This window comes from Aethalodelphis obliquidens, unplaced genomic scaffold, assembly GCF_003676395.1.
Source record: "Aethalodelphis obliquidens isolate GAN/ISIS:26980383/991018 unplaced genomic scaffold, ASM367639v1 scaffold13, whole genome shotgun sequence".
Taxonomy (NCBI): Eukaryota; Metazoa; Chordata; class Mammalia; order Artiodactyla; family Delphinidae; genus Aethalodelphis; species Aethalodelphis obliquidens.
Window position 1 is genome coordinate 23,016,907 of NW_020837957.1, and position 17,053 is coordinate 23,033,959.

Consider the following 17,053-nt stretch of genomic DNA (forward strand, 5'->3'; position numbering starts at 1 on the left):
CTTCAACTTCTTATTTTCTGACTTTGTAGGATTGCTAACTATACAGTCTTGTTTCATGAATAGGTTGTGGAGCATAACTTGGAAATCCAATGTGAAATTCTTGACTTATGCTCTCACCCCTCTTTGTGGAATCCATTCATCAACTTAGTTATGGTTACATCCTGGCCTCTGATTTCTTCCTGAATGTCTAGCGTGAAAAGGGGGCAGGGTAACGTAGAAGAGAAAATAGGTTGATCAAGAAAGCCAGGGTCTCTTCCACTTTGTTTAGCATACAGGTACACCAAAAAATTTCTGATTTGATTCTTCAGTTTCTACAAATTTTGGAAATAGTTGATGTAATGGCAAGAAACTCATGAAACATTATGTTTGTATATGTGAAAAAAGCTTAAAATATATCAAAATGGATTTCTGGATATATTTTTCCTCTATTCTCACTTCTGTCATTTTTATAATTTAAAAATGTATAATTTAAAAACTGCAGGGCTTCCCTGGTGGTGCAGTGGTTGAGAGTCCGCCTGCCGATGCAGGGGACACAGGTTCGTGCCCTGGTCCGGGAAGATCCCACATGCCGCAGAGCGGCTAGGCCTGTGAGCCATGGCCGCTGAGCCTGTGCGTCCGGAGCCTGTGCTCTGCAACAGGAGAGGGCACAACAGTGAGAGGCCTGCGTACCACAAAAAAATAAATAAATAAATAATAAAAATAAATAAAAACTGCATATTCCTGGAATATTTTAAGATTTAAGCCCCTAGAAAAAGTAGGTAACACTGACCAAGATTGTCATAGCAAATGCCTCAGAAGCTTGGCCAAAATTTCTGGCTTAAAATAAGTTGCCCAGTCCTGATAAAACAAACCAACACATTCTTGCCCTTTTTCCAGCTTACATCCTAAAAGAACTCTTCTTGCTTCTCTAACCCAAGCTATGTTCTAGATCAGTTAGCCCAGTAACAGTAGTTCTAAGCAGTAGAAGATCTTTTGCCTAGAACTCTGTCTTAATTGTAAAATTAAGTTGGGGAATGAGATCTTCTGGAGGACAGAAGAAAAACTCTTTAAATTCATAGTCTTTCTTTAAACCCTTTTTGTCTTTCTAAAATGGATTATTTTCTTCCTAAGTAAATTAATTATGCTGAACCTAATTTCAGTTACCTCAGCCTCTCAGGTTAATTATTATGATCAGTTAAAAGTGTCAGAAGTAGAGTTGGTTTGGGACATTAGACTGTTTGTGGCCATCCCAAACATACACAGAAACTTGTTCAAGAAACAAGATCTGTTTCCTTCCTGTTATTTACCTTTTCTAAATATAAAGTCTAGATTGTACAAAAGAATGACTTCCTAGGCTTTGTATTATGGTGCTTTCTTCACAGTTAAATAATTAAATTTTGCTCAAACATAGAAGACTGATCCTTTGTCCTTAATGAGATCATTTTATATTTTTATTCAGTGTTTTTATTTTTTTTATAAATTTATTTTTTAACATCTTTATTGGAGTATAATTGCTTTACAATGGTATGTTAGTTTCTGCTTTATAACAAAGTGAATCAACTGTACATATACATATATCACCATATCTCCTCCATCTTGCATCTCCCTCCTACCCTCCCTATCCCACCCCTCTAGGTGGTCACAAAGCCCCAAGCTGATTTCCCTGTGCTATGCAGCTGCTTCCCACTAGCTATCTATGTTACATTTGGTAGTGTATATATATCCATGCCACTCTGTCACTTTGTCCCAGCTTACCCTTCCCCATCCCTGTATCCTCAAGTCCATTCTCTACGTCTGCATCTTTATTCCCGTCCTGACCCTAGCTTCTTCAGAACCTTCTTTTTTTTTTTTTTTTAGATTCCATATATATGTGTTAGCATACAGTATTTTTCTCTTTCTGACTTACTTTACTCTGTAGGACAGTCTCTAGGTCCATCCACCTCACTACAAATAACTCAATTTCGTTTCTTTTTATGGCTGAGTAATATTCCATTGTATATATGTGCCACATCTTTATCCATTCATCTGTTGATGGACATTTAGGTTGATTCCATGTCCTGGATATTGTAAATAGTGCTGCAGTGAACATTGTAGTACATGTCCCTTTTTGAATTATGGGTATATGCCCATGCTGGGTCACATGGTAGTTCTATTTTTAGTTTTTTAAGGAACCTCCATAGTGTTCTCCATAGTGGCTGTATCAATTTAGATTCCCACCAACAGTGCAAGAGGGGAGGGTTCTCTTTTCTCCACACCCTCTCCAGCATTTATTGTTTGTAGATTTTTTGATGATTCAAAGTCATGTACCACAGTGTTCATTGCAGCTCTATTTACAATAGCAAGGACATGGAAGCAAATTTATTTATTTATTTATTTATTTTTTATTTTGGGCTGTGTTGTGTCTTTGTTGCTGTGCACGGGCTTTCTCTAGTTGCAGCGAGCTGGGGCTACTCTTCATTGCGTTGCACGGGCTTCTCATTGCGGTGGCTTCTCGTTGCAGAGCACGGGCTCTAGACGCGCGGGCTTCAGTAGTTGTGGCATGAGGGCTCAGTAGTTGTGGCTCACGAGCTCTAGGCTCAGGCTCAGTAGTTGTGGTGCACGGGCTAGTTGCTATTCAGTGTTTTTAGCTTAAAAACATTTTTTCTATTTCAGTCTCAAGCTTCCTAGTCACTTTTAATCTGCTACCTAGCTTGCTTACTTACACCTTGTACAGAAATATTGCCATTTAGTAGACTTTCCTGCCATTTCTGCTAAAGGCTGTTAAATCAAATTGTACTTTCACAATCAAACCCATATGGAATTAGCCTCATTTGTTTCCGAATGCGTTTATTTTTGGTTTGCTGTGGTTACTTCTATCAATCAGAACCTTTCAACCAAGCAGAACAGTAAATAGTGCAAATGTAACACTGGATTGGTTTTCCTTAATACTTTTTTAGGAAGAACATTGATTGTTTTATTCCCCTGTAACTTTTTTCTGCTGCATACTAGCTTCCAGATGAAGCTTATTACTTAAGCCCTGTTATCAAAACACCATGTATTCTTATTTTGATCAAGTAAATTTAATTTTAACTCTTGACTTATTGAATAATTCAAGCTTATTTCCATAAATCCAGTCTAGTGGTCAAGCCTTAGTCCTCTCTGCCATATCTTTTGCCAATGGTATGAGAATGATTATAGCAACTGATTATCTCTTTTGCTGCTACCTCATTGTTGACTATTTCACTGGGTTAGCTATTGCCACCAAAGGGTGAAGGAGAGGGAGATGGGGTGTGAAAGGAAAAAGTTCACACCTTGTTTATATACTTACTACAGTCTTGGAAATACTGTAATTATTTGGATGGCAGGGGAGCAATTTATCCTGGAGAGGTAGTGGGAAATATCATTATAGTGATATTATCACCAATAGTAATTCCCAGTGGGGGATAAGCTAACTATTTTGAGTGACCTGTGAGATTTTATTTTTTCCTCCTCACTACCAAGCAACTCTGACTAAAGGTTTGTGAGGATGTTTTTTTGCCAGTACTTAACTATTTTTAGATTTTTTTTTTTCGGTGAACTGTTTTTTTCCAGCACTAAACCTATATCAGATAGTTGAAGCTAGTAGTGGTGTGCTATTATGCACATGTCTTTCTAGCTCTGAGGTCAGTAACTTCACCTTGGTAGCTTGAAATCAGCTGTGGTAGGAGTATTTATACCATTGAAACTCAGCACATTGGAGCTTTTTTCCCCCCCTGGAGAGCCAGTTTACCAGCACACCATTGATTAAAGGTCACCCATAACTTGCAGAAAAACCCTAGCATATCTTATAGGTAATATTTGTGCTTAAGACATATTCTATGCAAAGTTTGGAAAGAAAACTAAAAAAGACATTTATGTAGGATAAAGAATCCTTTGAGGGAACCTAAGAGCTACGTCCCTAGAAACAAGTGTATGCTTGATAACTAAACCCATGAGGTTAAAGTCCTAGCTTCACTCTGAAGTTTTTTCATTTGAGATTGAAGCATATATAACTTCAAAGTAAAGTAGCTACAGTAATAATTGAGAATTTTTTGAAATAATTTATACAAGTAAACTGGTAATCTTAAGGTTTCATAAAATGTTACAAATTAGCAAAATTGATACTAGAAAATGTATGAAAATAGATTGACAGTCCCATAGTAGTTTTCCTAGGCTTTTATGTTTATGTCATTAAGCTTTGGCTTTAATAGATTCTTTTGAGTTAAGTACCAGTAAGGAGTCAGTTCTGTCTAGATTAAGTAACATAGAAAAGCTAAGTTCTGGAAACCAGGGACCACTTTAGATACAAAGCAGAATCAGGGAATTGCCAGATTATCATTTGGGGTTTGTTTGGCGGATTTTTTTTTTAACATCTTTATCGGAGTATAATTGCTTTACAGTGGTGTGTTAATTTCTGCTTTATAACAAAGTGAGTCAGCTATACATATACATATATCCCCATATCTCCTCCCTCTTGCGTCTCCCTCCCACCCTCCCTATCCCACCCCTTTAGGTGGTCACAAAGCACTGAGCTGATCTCCCTGTGCTATGTGGCTGCTTCTGTTTGGGGGATTTTCTAACTGTCTAAATGAATGTACATAAAATGGACTAAGTCCTCTAATGAGATTCTAAAACTGTGTTCCAATTTAAGTCTGAACAGGAATTAAGAATAACTCAAAGTGAATTTGATCGTCAAGCAGAGATTACCAGACTTCTGCTAGAGGGAATCAGCAGTACACATGTGAGTGTTCATTCATTGGAAATTCATTTGGAACAAAAGACTTTGATAGTCTTAGGGAAATTCTTGGAGGAAAAACTGAACTTCCTTTTCAGTCATTTATCAAGATATTTAAATTGTAGCACTTTTCAAGATACATGAAGAAATATTTTAAATTTTTGTTTACACCTCATCACCTGATGAGGTAGTTCTCCCACCATCGTCAAGTCCATTTGATGTTTTTTGTTTTTTGGTTTTCTTTGGCTAAACAGTTTGTTGTTGTAAATTGTAGTAAAATGATAGATACTGATGATTTACCCCGAGTACAGTGTCGTGCTCTGTCTTCCCTTAGCGTGTGCCACTTTAAGTAGATTATAGAGCTAAGAAGTGACTGTAACTTTCCTTTACAGGCCCATCACCTCCGCTGTCTGAATGACTTTGTAGAAGCCCAGATGACTTACTACGCACAATGTTACCAGTACATGTTAGACCTCCAAAAGCAACTGGGAAGGTGGCAATTTCCTTTTCATACATGAAACTCCTGATAAGAGAAGAAATTCAGATTTTTTCATATGAACTAATAATAGAGGTGAAAAATAGAAGAATTAAAGGCTTTTATTAGATTACTTAGAATCAGATTTTTTTTTTTTTAAGGAAAGTGATTATCACACTTCTGTGGTAACAAAGACATTTTGGGCTCTTCTGGCACAGAAAAATGTTAACAGGGGTGAGACGATAATTTAAGTGAATACCTTTTTAGTGCTTTTTAGATAATTTAAGTGAATACCTTTTTAGAACTTCAAAAAGCATTTGAAGTTCACTTTTCTCTTGAATACCTTTGCAGGTGGTTGAGGAAGATATAGTTATATTGACACTTAGTTGCCCTTAGAGGTAAACTAATTTGTACTTATTCATTACTTGTTCACTGTTAAAAAGATTTTAGAATATTCTGTAAGACCTCAAGCCCATTGATGTTATTATTTTGAGTGTGGTAATATACTTTACAGCACATATGTAAAGCAACACAGCTCAATCATTCGTTCTCAAATACTTATTGAACACCTGTCGTATCCAAGCACTGTTCTGTACCCTGGGATTATATCAGCGAACAGAACAGGCAAAATTGCTTACCTTTATGGAGCTAACGTTGTAAGGTGACACTGAAAATAAAAGATGTAGAGGACAAACATGGTCTCTGCTCTCACAACGAACACTTAAAGCCTAGGTAGAAGTACAGGCCATAGGTGGACAGGCCATGTGATAAGTGGAAAGAGGAGTTCAGATTACTGTAAGGGACATCTAACTGTGACTCAAGTGAGTCTAGCAAAGATTCACAGATGAAATTATTTTAGTAGGAATAATCTAGAACAAGAAAGGGGCAGGGACAAATATTCCAGGCAGAGGAGGAATATGTATATGAAAGGGCCAGAGGAAAAAGAGTGTGGCAAGTTCAGGAAACTGACAATAGTTCATTCTGGTTGGATCATAGTGTTCAAATTTAAAATGGGATAGTAGATGTGGCTAGAATAATGAAGCCAGGTCATGTCATGAATGCCCTTTAAAATAAGTAATGATAAAGAGTTTGGAATTTACATAGTGAGGAACCATTAAAGCAGGGGAGTGATGTATAATATTTGAAGGAGGAATATCAAGAGAAGTTATTTCAAGGAATAAGGAGAAAAAAAAAAACCCATCACTTTGGTCTTCCTTTCTGCATATTAATCCTTCAAAACTAGACCTAGAACAAAATTAGGCACATCCACAAAACCAATTTTAGATCTTAAAAATGAGTTGTAGTCTAATACCACTGGTTATTCTAATAGGATTTACAGAAGTATTTACACTTTTATATATTTGAAGTTTTGTTACTGGTATTAATATCTGAAATCAGAATACTACTCTATCCCCACATCATTATAAGTATTTTAAGCCCAGGAAGCCTTAGTACTTCCTGTTCACTTTGTCCTGATACTCTCACAGTGCAGCAGAGGGGTTGCTGTTGAAACCATTCATTCTTGAATTCTGCTTAAGGCCATACACATGCTTTGGAACTCAGCCATTCACACAAAATCTAGTCATTAATGTGCTGAGGTAGGTATTATTATTATCCACATACAGATAAGGAAACAGAAGAGCTAGTTATAAGATTAGTAAATGTGTTTTATTTTTAAATAATTGGAAAGTTTAACATATTGAGCTACAGTGGCAGGAGGTCTAGAGTTTTTTAAAGTTATTAGTAAAAGTTCTTAGAAGTTGAAGATGGCCTTTCAGGGTTTTTTTGTTTGGTTTGGTGTTTTGTTGTTTTTCTTTTTACCATTAATTTCCCAAAGTTGACATAGGTAGACCTCAGTGGCTAAACAAAAGCTAAATTATACTAGTAAGTTTGAAAGTAAAGTACATGGTTAAAGACTTTAAAAATCGTGTGTGTGTACACACACATACGTAGGGAGAGAGAACTTATCTTTTTTTTTCTCTTCAGAAATGTATATATTTAATCACTGCCGAGTTCACTGAGGAAAGGATGCTAGGAAATGTGTTCTTAACTTTAGAGTGAAACTTGAATTAGAAATCATTTCTTTTTATCATTAGAACCCTTTTACCCATCAGAGAAACATTTGCTTTTAATTTTTACAGATGCCCTATTCTAGGCATCAAGGATACAATGTAAACAAAATAGACCATATCCCTGCCTTCATGGATCTTGCATTCTATTTAGGGGTAGAAGGGAGTAGAAAATCAATGTCTATGAATTATACAGTCTATTAGAAGGTGATAAATGCTATGGAGAAAAATACAACAGGGAAGTACCTTGGTTAGAGTAGAGGTTTACAGTAGTCAGGGAAGACAGATTGGAAAGATGTGAGGAAACAAAGCACGCAGGCATCTTAGAGATGCTCCAGAGACAAAGTACAAAAACTCTAAAGCAGGAACATAGCTGTATGTTCAGGCAACAGCAAGGAGAGCTTGGCTGGAGATTAATCAAGGAAACAGGGAGCGAAGATATGTAGGGCTTTGGAAGCCACTTTTTGGACTTTGGGCTGTACTCAGAGATGAGGAAGTCTGGAGGATTTTGAGCTGAGGAGTGACATGATTTGATTTTAACCTTTAAGAAGATCATTCCTGCTGCTCTGTTGAGGATAGATGTTAGAGGTCATGAGTATAAGCTGACAGACCTGTTCGGAGCCTACTGCAATAACTCGGTCAATAATCCAGTCAGGAGGTGACAGTGGCTTGGATCGGGGTGATTGTGATAGATGTGGTAGAAGTGCTCAAACCCTGGGTGTGTTTTAAAGGTAAAGCCAGCAGAGTTTGCTGACAAACTTTCTGTATATGAGGCTTAGAGGTGTCAAGAATTACTGCAAGTGTTTGGCCTGAGCAACTGAAAGAATGGAGTTTTGGTTAATTAAAATGGGGAATGCCCCAGGAGGAGCAGGTTGGGATGGGGAAGGCATGTAAGGTATATCAGGAGCCCAGTTTTAGACATGTTAAGTTTGAGATATGAAACATCTGAGTGGAGATACCCAATTTTAGGGTATACAAGTCTGGAAATTGGGGGTGGGGGTGAATTAGAGGTATAAATTAGAGAGTTGTCAGCAATATCAAGGATATTCAAATCTGTGAGACTAGATGAAATTACCAAGGGAGTTAAGTACAGGTAGAGAAAAACAGAGAACCAAGGGCTGAGCCCTGAAGTACTCCAACAAAGAGTTGAGGAACCAGCTAAGGAGGATGGTAAGGAATGAGCACTGAGGTAAGATGTAAACCAAGTGTGGCCTTGGAATAAGCTGTAAAAAATGAGGGGAGTGGTCCACTGTGACCACTAGATAGGTCAAGTGAAAGAGAACTGCTAGTGAACCATTGGATTTTGAACATTGCTGACCTTGACGGGTAGTTTTAGTGGAACAGTAGGAGCAAAAGCTTGTTTGTTAATGTAAGGGAATGGAAGGAGAGGAGCTGTGACAGTAAGTTTAGATAAGTCTTTCAAGGAGTTCTAGTGTAAAGAGAAACAGAAATGAAGCACTAGCCAGAGGAAAAAGTGGAGTCCAGCACATTTTTGGTTTTTTTTTTTAAGATAGGAGAAATAAGAGCATGATTGTAATCTGATAAGAATGACACAGTAAATGGAGAAAATATAATATTAGAAAGGGAAGAATTGGTAGTGTGATATCCTTGAGAGGAGATTTTGTACACAGGTGGAAAAATTAACCTTAAAAAAATTAATCTTAAGAGCATAGATAGCTCATCTGTAGTAGGAGGAGAGATGACCAAAGCATGGAAGTTTCCTGATTTTTTTCTCCTCTCAGTTAAAAAAGAAAGCAACTTATCAGCTGATTATAAAGGTTAGGGGAGAAATGCTGGAATTTTGAGGATGGATGAAGGGGTATGAAATAGTCATCAGCAGAATGTTGAAAGTGGGTAGACTAGAGAAATGTAGTGTAGTTGCCAGGCAGCATTGTGGACTCACTTTAGGTTCCTACTCATTCATTGAGTGTGAGACTAGACTACATGGTTTTGTAGTTTTTTTTACTGTCATAGTACATACATGGATACTGAGTAGATAATTACAGAGATTTTTACCAAACGAGTAGTATGAAGTAAAGGGCAAAGGATATGAAGGCATGTGCAAGGAGGTGATTATAATAATTTACCTTGGACACGAAGGGCGTGTTGGTAGGATGATAGATGGTAGGCCTGTGGAGGACTATAGATCCAGGATAGGCTTGTTGAAATGAGAGTACTAGGGGAAACAAGATGATGGTCAGAGAATGGGATGTTGGAAATTGATTATTGTAAAGGTTATAGTTTTTGGAATTGATATGGTCTAGATGAGGCATTGGGAGTGGGTGGCTGAACTAGGTCAGTCACAGAATCACTGGAAGAGGAGAGCTCACAGGTCTGACAGGCCAAAGTGTTCAAATAATTGTCTACATGGCTATTAGAACCACCGAGAATTAAGATCCACTGTTAGTGAGCCAGGAGCTAAAATCCAGAAATAAAGGGAAAAGAATGAGACGCCTGTAGATGATTGCAACAAGAGATGATAGGTAGTATATAGTTGAATAACATGAAATTCAAAGATTAGGTAGGATTGGTTAGGGAAAGGAGTATAGGAATGGTAATGAGGAACGTGCAACTCCTTCAACATCCACCTCTAGGCTCAATGATAAAGGGAGTGTGGGAGATTAAACTCAAGCATCAGGAGGTGAATGGAAGGGTTAGAGAAGAGGTTAAGGGTACAGGGAAATTTGCTGCTGGCTGACTGATTTCCAGATGGCACAGGAGTCATAAAGAAGAAAACTGTTTTATGAAGGGATTAATTTCACCTACCCTACCAGATGAAGCATTTTATATTTTAACTAATGGATTTATTTAAACTTAAATATGAATTTTCATAGGATGTTTTTCAACCTTAGAAGTGGTTGGATTAGAATGATTATAGGCCAGCCATCTTATGCTGTTTTCCGTTGAGTATTATTGGAGAAACAGTAGGCTTACAATAAATTGAAAATTATCTTTAAACTATTTATAGGCACATTGATCACAGGGATTTCACTAATTCCTAATAAAACTTTTATTTTTCCCCTAAAAAATAGAAGACAAAATGAACTGTGACATTTTCCGTATTCTCCCATTGAGTCTTCATTATGTTAATTATCAGTCATAACATATTATTTGAATGTCCATCTCCTCACTTATCTACATGTCCATAAAGGAATGGCATTGTTTCATGTTTATATCTCAGCTTGTGGTAGTGATGTTGGACATGTAGATACTCAATAAGTACTTGAATGAACAGGAAAATGTGATTGGATCGATTTTATGAAAAAGAGTTCAGTTACTCAAATATTTCTCAAAGAATTAACTTGAGAAAACTTCACTCTTGTAGTAGTATCTAACATTTAAGTAAGTCTTTCATTGGTATTTTTATTTAACAATTCATAAAGGGAGGAAAAGATTAATGGAACATACTTATAGAAGGTTGTTGGAAATATCATAAACTCATTTTTCTGGAAAAAGAAAACCATTGTGTTTTTTAAAAACTTTTTAAAGTTTATACTTGTAAAGATGGCTTTGAAACAGACTTTCAAAGATTTTATATTTAAAAACAACCTGCATTTTCTCTAGTGTAATTGACCCTAGAGGGGTGAGCTGGATAGTGTACTTTGTCATTAAAATATTAGCATCCTCAAATCTTTAGCCAAAGTGAAGGTTGGTAGAAGGTAAACACTGCCCCCAAGTGGTGGTATACAGGAACTTTGGTCACTTGCAAATAGATAACTGGCCATTTTCTTTTCAACAGTTTTCCATCCGTTTATCATTGTAACAACAACCAGACTTCTGTGGCACCTATACCATCTGCTTCATCAAACGTGATTGGTTCTTCTCCCTTGACTTCAACAAGTGGCCTAGTAATCACCTCTCCTTCCAACCTCACTGACCTTAAGGAGTGCAGTGGCAGCAGGAAGGCCAGGGTTCTGTATGATTATGATGCTGCAAACAGTACTGAATTATCACTTCTGGCAGATGAGGTGAGTAATGTGGGTATAAAAGGAAAACTATATCATAGATTGACTTACCTTCCAGTATAACAAAATGCAAATTCCTCATTACTTATTTGGAAATAGTTTATTATGAATGTTTTCATAGATTACAGCTGGTTATATTAACATTTTATAATTTTTTAACTACTATTTTTTAACAAAATAGAACATCACAGAAATATTTAAAGCTTTTAACTGCTAAATCACTAGATTTCTAAAACTGTCTCTAATAAAATCCTTTATCTTTCACCAAATTGATAATAATGTTTAAATTCTTTGATAGTGAATAATTTATACTTTAAACAAATTAAGTCTGATTAGTTTTCTGTGTGTTTATTAACATAGTTAATAACTGGAAATGTTTTATTTTGTAGGTAATCACTGTTTTCAGTGTCGTTGGAATGGATTCAGACTGGCTAATGGGGGAAAGGGGAAACCAGAAGGGCAGGGTGCCAATTACCTACTTAGAACTGCTCAATTAAATACGTGGACTGTGAAAAGGTACACCGTATTTATATACAATTAACTCTTAATAAAGCAGGTTTAAGTATCTTTCATGTTAATGTCTTAAGAGACTGAAAAGAAAATACTAGCCATCAGAAACTGGCCTTTCTGCCAATAAAATTGCATGGTAAATATTTCATTACAGAATTTATGTTAAAGCTTTCATGCCAAGAATGTTTTCTTACAAAATTCTCTTTCTACTGAGGTTTCACTAATAAGTAGCTTCTACTTTTGAGCCCCAACTTAAAGCATAACTGTTTTCTACTGAATTTTTCATTAATGGCAAGCTTTTTCTTTTACGTAAAATAAATTTATTGTGAATTGATATGTGACTCATTTATTAGGTATAATTAATAGCCAAAGAATAAAGTTAAAATTTGTTTTTAACTGTTGGTTTAAAAAGAGCTCTAGGATGTAAACCTCTTTTGTAAAAAATATAATGTTTCTGAATGTTTTCATAAACAGAAATGCAGTTATACCATGTTTACCTTGTTTTCCAGCAGACATGGAATGATTACAATATTCTAGTTCAGTGAGTTATTTTGAGGGTTTTTGTTTTACTAAACACTACTGAATGATTTCTTTTAAGAGTAACTAGTCCTTGAGAAATACTACCGTATTTCTCTAGTACATTTGCATTTAAGGTTCTAAAACATGTGGGACAAATTCAGTTCACTAAATAATGTTTTTAAGATTGTTCAATTGGTACTGTTTAATCCATAATCAGAATTGGATCTGTTAAGATACTGCAGTAAAGAGAATTTGTTCTTATTGAACAACAAATCCTTATAAAAATGGATTAGCACAACTGTGTTCATTATAGAGTAAATTGTATGCAAACAGAATACACTTTTGGTTACTTTGAGCCTACAAATAAAATGTTGAAAATTTACTAATGAACTTAGGTTATCTTGATCAGGCTCTCTAGTTATGAAACACATACTAATGAAATGATTAGTGATATACATGGAATCAGAAAATTGCTATTTAGACCACTGCTATGAATCAGCAGATTATTTCCATGTCAGGACTTCTGCTCTCATTTTCATTTATTCATTCTTTCGTCAAACATTTGTTGGGGGCCATGCACTATGCTGATCAACTGGGAATACGACCCTGAACAAGATGCACACAGTTCTTCCCCCTACAGATCTTAAAGACTGGTGGTAGATACAGAAAAATAAGTAAGCAATGGTCATATAACAGAATCGGTGTCATGATAGAAGAAATACAGGGTTAGTATGTTTCAGAGTTTTGGGAGTCACCTAATTCAGATTTTGGGAGTGGGAGATGGTTTGGAGAGGAAGTGTTCTAGGCAGAGGAAGAAGTTGTGACAGGCCTGGAGCTAAGAGAATGTAGCACATTCTTAAAGCTAAAAGCAGTTCAGTCTGGCTTATGCATGAAGTGTAAAGGTGTAGTTAATTTCTTCAGGAAGTGTTAATGTGTCAAAATGATATTTTTCTGGTACTTTAAAAAATGAACACTTAGCACAAAAGGATATTTTTAAATGGTGTTTAAGAGTTCCTAATAAGAGCTTGGTAAACATGTTGGTAATTTAATTTACAGTTCAGATTTTAACAGTAGTTGTTACATTTCTGTGCTGTGAGACAAATTCCTCTGCAGTTTTACAGTTATACAAGATGCTTTGATTCACACTGTGAATTGCCATACTGTTAACCCCCAAAGCTGCTCAAGCTGGTTAGTTAGCTTAGAACCACTTGAGTGAAGCTTTTTCCCCCAGAAATGAAGCTCTGTGGCCAGCCTAGAGTACCATCTATTATGTTACATAAATCAAGATTTAGGCTTTAAAAGATCATACAAAAAAATCAGGTCAACTTTAATAGCAACTATAAATTAGGTTTATGAGAAGTAGAGTAGTAAAACGGAAAGAGTATGGGTACTGGAGTGAAATTGTCCTGGATTCAAATCCAGTCTTCCTCACATACTGTGCTCTTTGAGCTTCGACTTAGATGTCATATAAACTGCCATTTCCTTGTTAGCAAAATGGGGATAACAATTATGCCACTTTAAGGTTATTGTGAGGATTTTATAGCAAAAAATAGTGTTAAAAGCAGTTATAAAATAACTATAAAATCTGTAACTATAGATTTCTGACTATCTTGTATGTTAGATAATTTTTAGGGAAAGGCTTGGCACAGCAGAAACATGCTGTGAATATGTTTCCCCTTGTTAGCCCCTGTAGCTTCCTGACCTATCCAGACGGTTGGCCTTGTTTATGACTATGTACCAGACAGACATCTTCTGTTGCAATGCTCTGTTCTACTCCTTATCAATTCTATCCTCCACCCTCTTTAAATGAGACCCAGATCTAGGTTTAACCTCACCATAGTCAGTGTACCTTTTTATCAGAACCTTCTGCTTTCCATCAAATGAATGTTGATTATAGTAACCCAATAATGTACAGTAGCCTTCAGTAATGTGAGGGTTCAAAGGTTATTTTGTGCCTTTGTCCACCACAAATTTGCCACAATATGTGGGCTCATTCTTATGTTTATTGTTTTTTATTTTAATGGGGTTTTGTTTGATTGGTTGTTCGGGGAGTTTTGGGTTTGTTTTATTTCGGTTTGGGCTTATTTTATAAAGTCACAGGTTTAATTTTTACTCAGGTAAAGGCCCATAGGTTCTTAGGCATGGAAGAAGAGCTTTGGAAGCCTATTAATTCATGGTGCAATTCAGAATTATTTAAATAATCTCTGTGCCCCTGAGCTTAATCTAAAGGGATAATAATGTGAAGGATGCATTTATGAATGAAATAGTAAACTTGGAAATAATTGTAGGCTCCTTTTACAAACAGAAAAAAAGTGATTTTATTGTTTCTGTATTTGTCCTGAAGGTAATTAACCTAAAAGATCATTGCATTAAATTGTTTTTTATGGTGCTAATCAGAAAAATTCATATTGTAGGAGACTAGGTCCCAGAAATGGGAATGAGCCTCACTCTGAGTAATGTAAGAAATAAGAAACCTGAGTCCAGGGTCACTAGTGGGTTAGAGTCCATCCTCATAGTCTGCTGTTATCCTCACCAGAACAAAGGAACAGAATGAGAATGGAGGAGCTGGTGTTGGGAGGACATGCAGAAGATAAAGGATCACAGGACAAAAATCAACATCTTTGTCTACCCAGAGAGGCCTGGCTTACTTTCATGCTTTGTTGACAGTATTCCTTAAAAATATCTTCCCTAGCTCCCAAACACCTGAAAGTTTGAAATATGTTGCCCTAGTATGTGGCACTTCAAGTCTGGGTGAGAAGCCATAATAATAGATAGGAGACTTTGCAATTTGACCTACAGCCAGCTTTGCTTCAACCCCTTCTCCAGATGATTAAGTGGCTCTTACGTCATGGTGAGACTCAAATGGGGGTCTGTCTGGTGGTTGTCCACAGCAGAACTGCCCTTTCTCCCACATTATCCTAACGAGAAAGTCAGCTCAGCAGGGCAGTGGTTCTCAGTGTGGGACCCCCAAGACAGGCAATGTCAGCATCACGTAGGAACTTGTTAAAAATGTTAATTCGTATCTCCAAGTACCTTTTTTTTTGTACCTATTTGTTGTCTTCAAGGGGCTATAAAACTAGTCTTAGTTCTTCCATGTAACATTTTTTAAAATATTTCAAGACAAAAACTAAATTCTGATCCTCTTTACTGTGTTCTAGCACTAATCATAATTATATAGTTACTTTTAATAATTTATTTGTTTAGTATGTATCTGTCACTCTAGAGTGTAGGCTCCCTGAGATTGAGACTATTAATTCTTTTGATCACAGTTAAATTCCCAACTCTTAGCAGGAGACCTAGCATATAGTATGTACTCAATATTTGTCGAAAGAAAGAATGCAATTCTTAAGTCTTATCCAAGCTCTACTGAATCAAACTCTGGGGGTAGGGCCCAGCATTCTGTTTTTACAAGCCATTTAGGTGATTGTTACACTCTCAAGTTTGAGACCCACTTCAGTAGAATAAAGAAATCGTGCCTTTTACCTTCAGACGTGCTATCTGACATCGCTTGAAAATTCTCCCTCCCTTCTGTATACCAACAACACTTCTCTCAAGTGTAGAGGAACGTTGCTGGGCTGTATTACAAGTGGGTGTGAAGGTATAAGGTATGCTTAGTGTAAGAAAGGGAAATATTGCTTGGAATGCCAGTACTTGGTTGCTATGGAGGGTTTCTAGGGATGGATCCCTTAGTCTGAAGAAGGGTAAGCACTACTACCACCCACATTTCCACTCAGCACAGTCACAATTGGACATCAAAGCTCCCTGACAAACCATTAAAGTTATATCAGACTAACGTGTACACCCCGGTGCTCAGGTTGCTAACTCCACTCTCCCTACTTCAAAGGAGACTTTTTAAGAATTGTTAATGCTTTTTTTTAATACTACAAGTCATAGATGCATTAAAAAAGGGAAAAAAAGAGTATATAGTTTAAAGATAAAAATCACCTATAATTCCACCATCCAGGGAGAGCTACTGTTACTTAGGTGCATAGACTTCCAGATTCGTCTGTGCTTTTATAGATTGTTTTAAGTGGGATCAAGTTGTACATACTGTTTTGTAACTTTTTCACTTGACAATACCATGACTATCCTGCCATGTCAAAAATGTTTCTATATCTTTTTTAATGGCTGCATGGTATTTCATCTTATGTGCCACATTTTATTAAACTACTGTTTTCAGGTTGTTTCCAATTTTTCTCTAATAAACTGCTTAAAAGAATATTGTGTTGTTAAATCTTTTATGTGTTCTTAATATTTCCTTAAGGTGAATATTTGGAAGTAGAATTGCTAGTGTAGAGTATGCCAGTTTATAAAAGCTTTTGTCGCTGCCACTTTGCCCCTTAGAAAACTTATCGGCTTACACTTTATCGGCAGTATAAGAAAGTATACTATTTCTTTTTGGAGGACTTCCAACTGAATGTTCTTAGAACCTTCAGTTTAAAAATAAAGGGTAAAAGGAAGATAAAAAGACCCTGCAAAATTAAAACCAAGATCAGTCTTAAATTATTCTGACATGACATCATTTACTGTTCTACCTTCTGTTATGTATTTTGTGATACTTTGGGAATGATTGTACTACTGGCTTTCCCCTTGCTTTTATTCAGTCTCCTGGAAGCACTGACTTTTCTGACTTTTGCCGAAATGGTAGGAGAACAATCCTAAACAGACTGGATAATTTTGATGCAGGCTTATTGTTGCATTTAGGGAGCATGGACATCATAGGGAAAGTAGAAACTTTGGAAGGTAGGCAGAACATTGGCTCTCCCACTTTGTTGCCTAGTTTCGTGTCAGTCAACCTCTTTGA

At 36.4% G+C, this 17,053-nt stretch overlaps 1 protein-coding gene across 2 annotated transcripts in view; it reads left to right on the forward strand.

Moving 5' to 3' along the window:
- SH3GLB1 (SH3 domain containing GRB2 like, endophilin B1) overlaps nucleotides 1-16,468 on the forward strand; it is a 39,064-nt gene extending 22,596 nt beyond the window's left edge. Inside the window, exons 6-10 of one of the 2 annotated variants that reach the window (XM_027114242.1) lie at nucleotides 4,628-4,717; nucleotides 5,104-5,204; nucleotides 10,995-11,223; nucleotides 11,610-11,736; nucleotides 14,786-16,468. In XM_027114242.1, the coding sequence (XP_026970043.1) occupies nucleotides 4,628-4,717; nucleotides 5,104-5,204; nucleotides 10,995-11,223; nucleotides 11,610-11,717 (528 nt within the window). In that variant the 3' untranslated portion in view covers nucleotides 11,718-11,736; nucleotides 14,786-16,468. Of the gene's footprint in view, nucleotides 1-4,627; nucleotides 4,718-5,103; nucleotides 5,205-10,994; nucleotides 11,224-11,609 lie in introns of both variants that reach the window. The other variant, XM_027114243.1, reaches the window with a different exon arrangement.
- The last annotated feature ends 585 nt before the right edge of the window (nucleotides 16,469-17,053 follow it).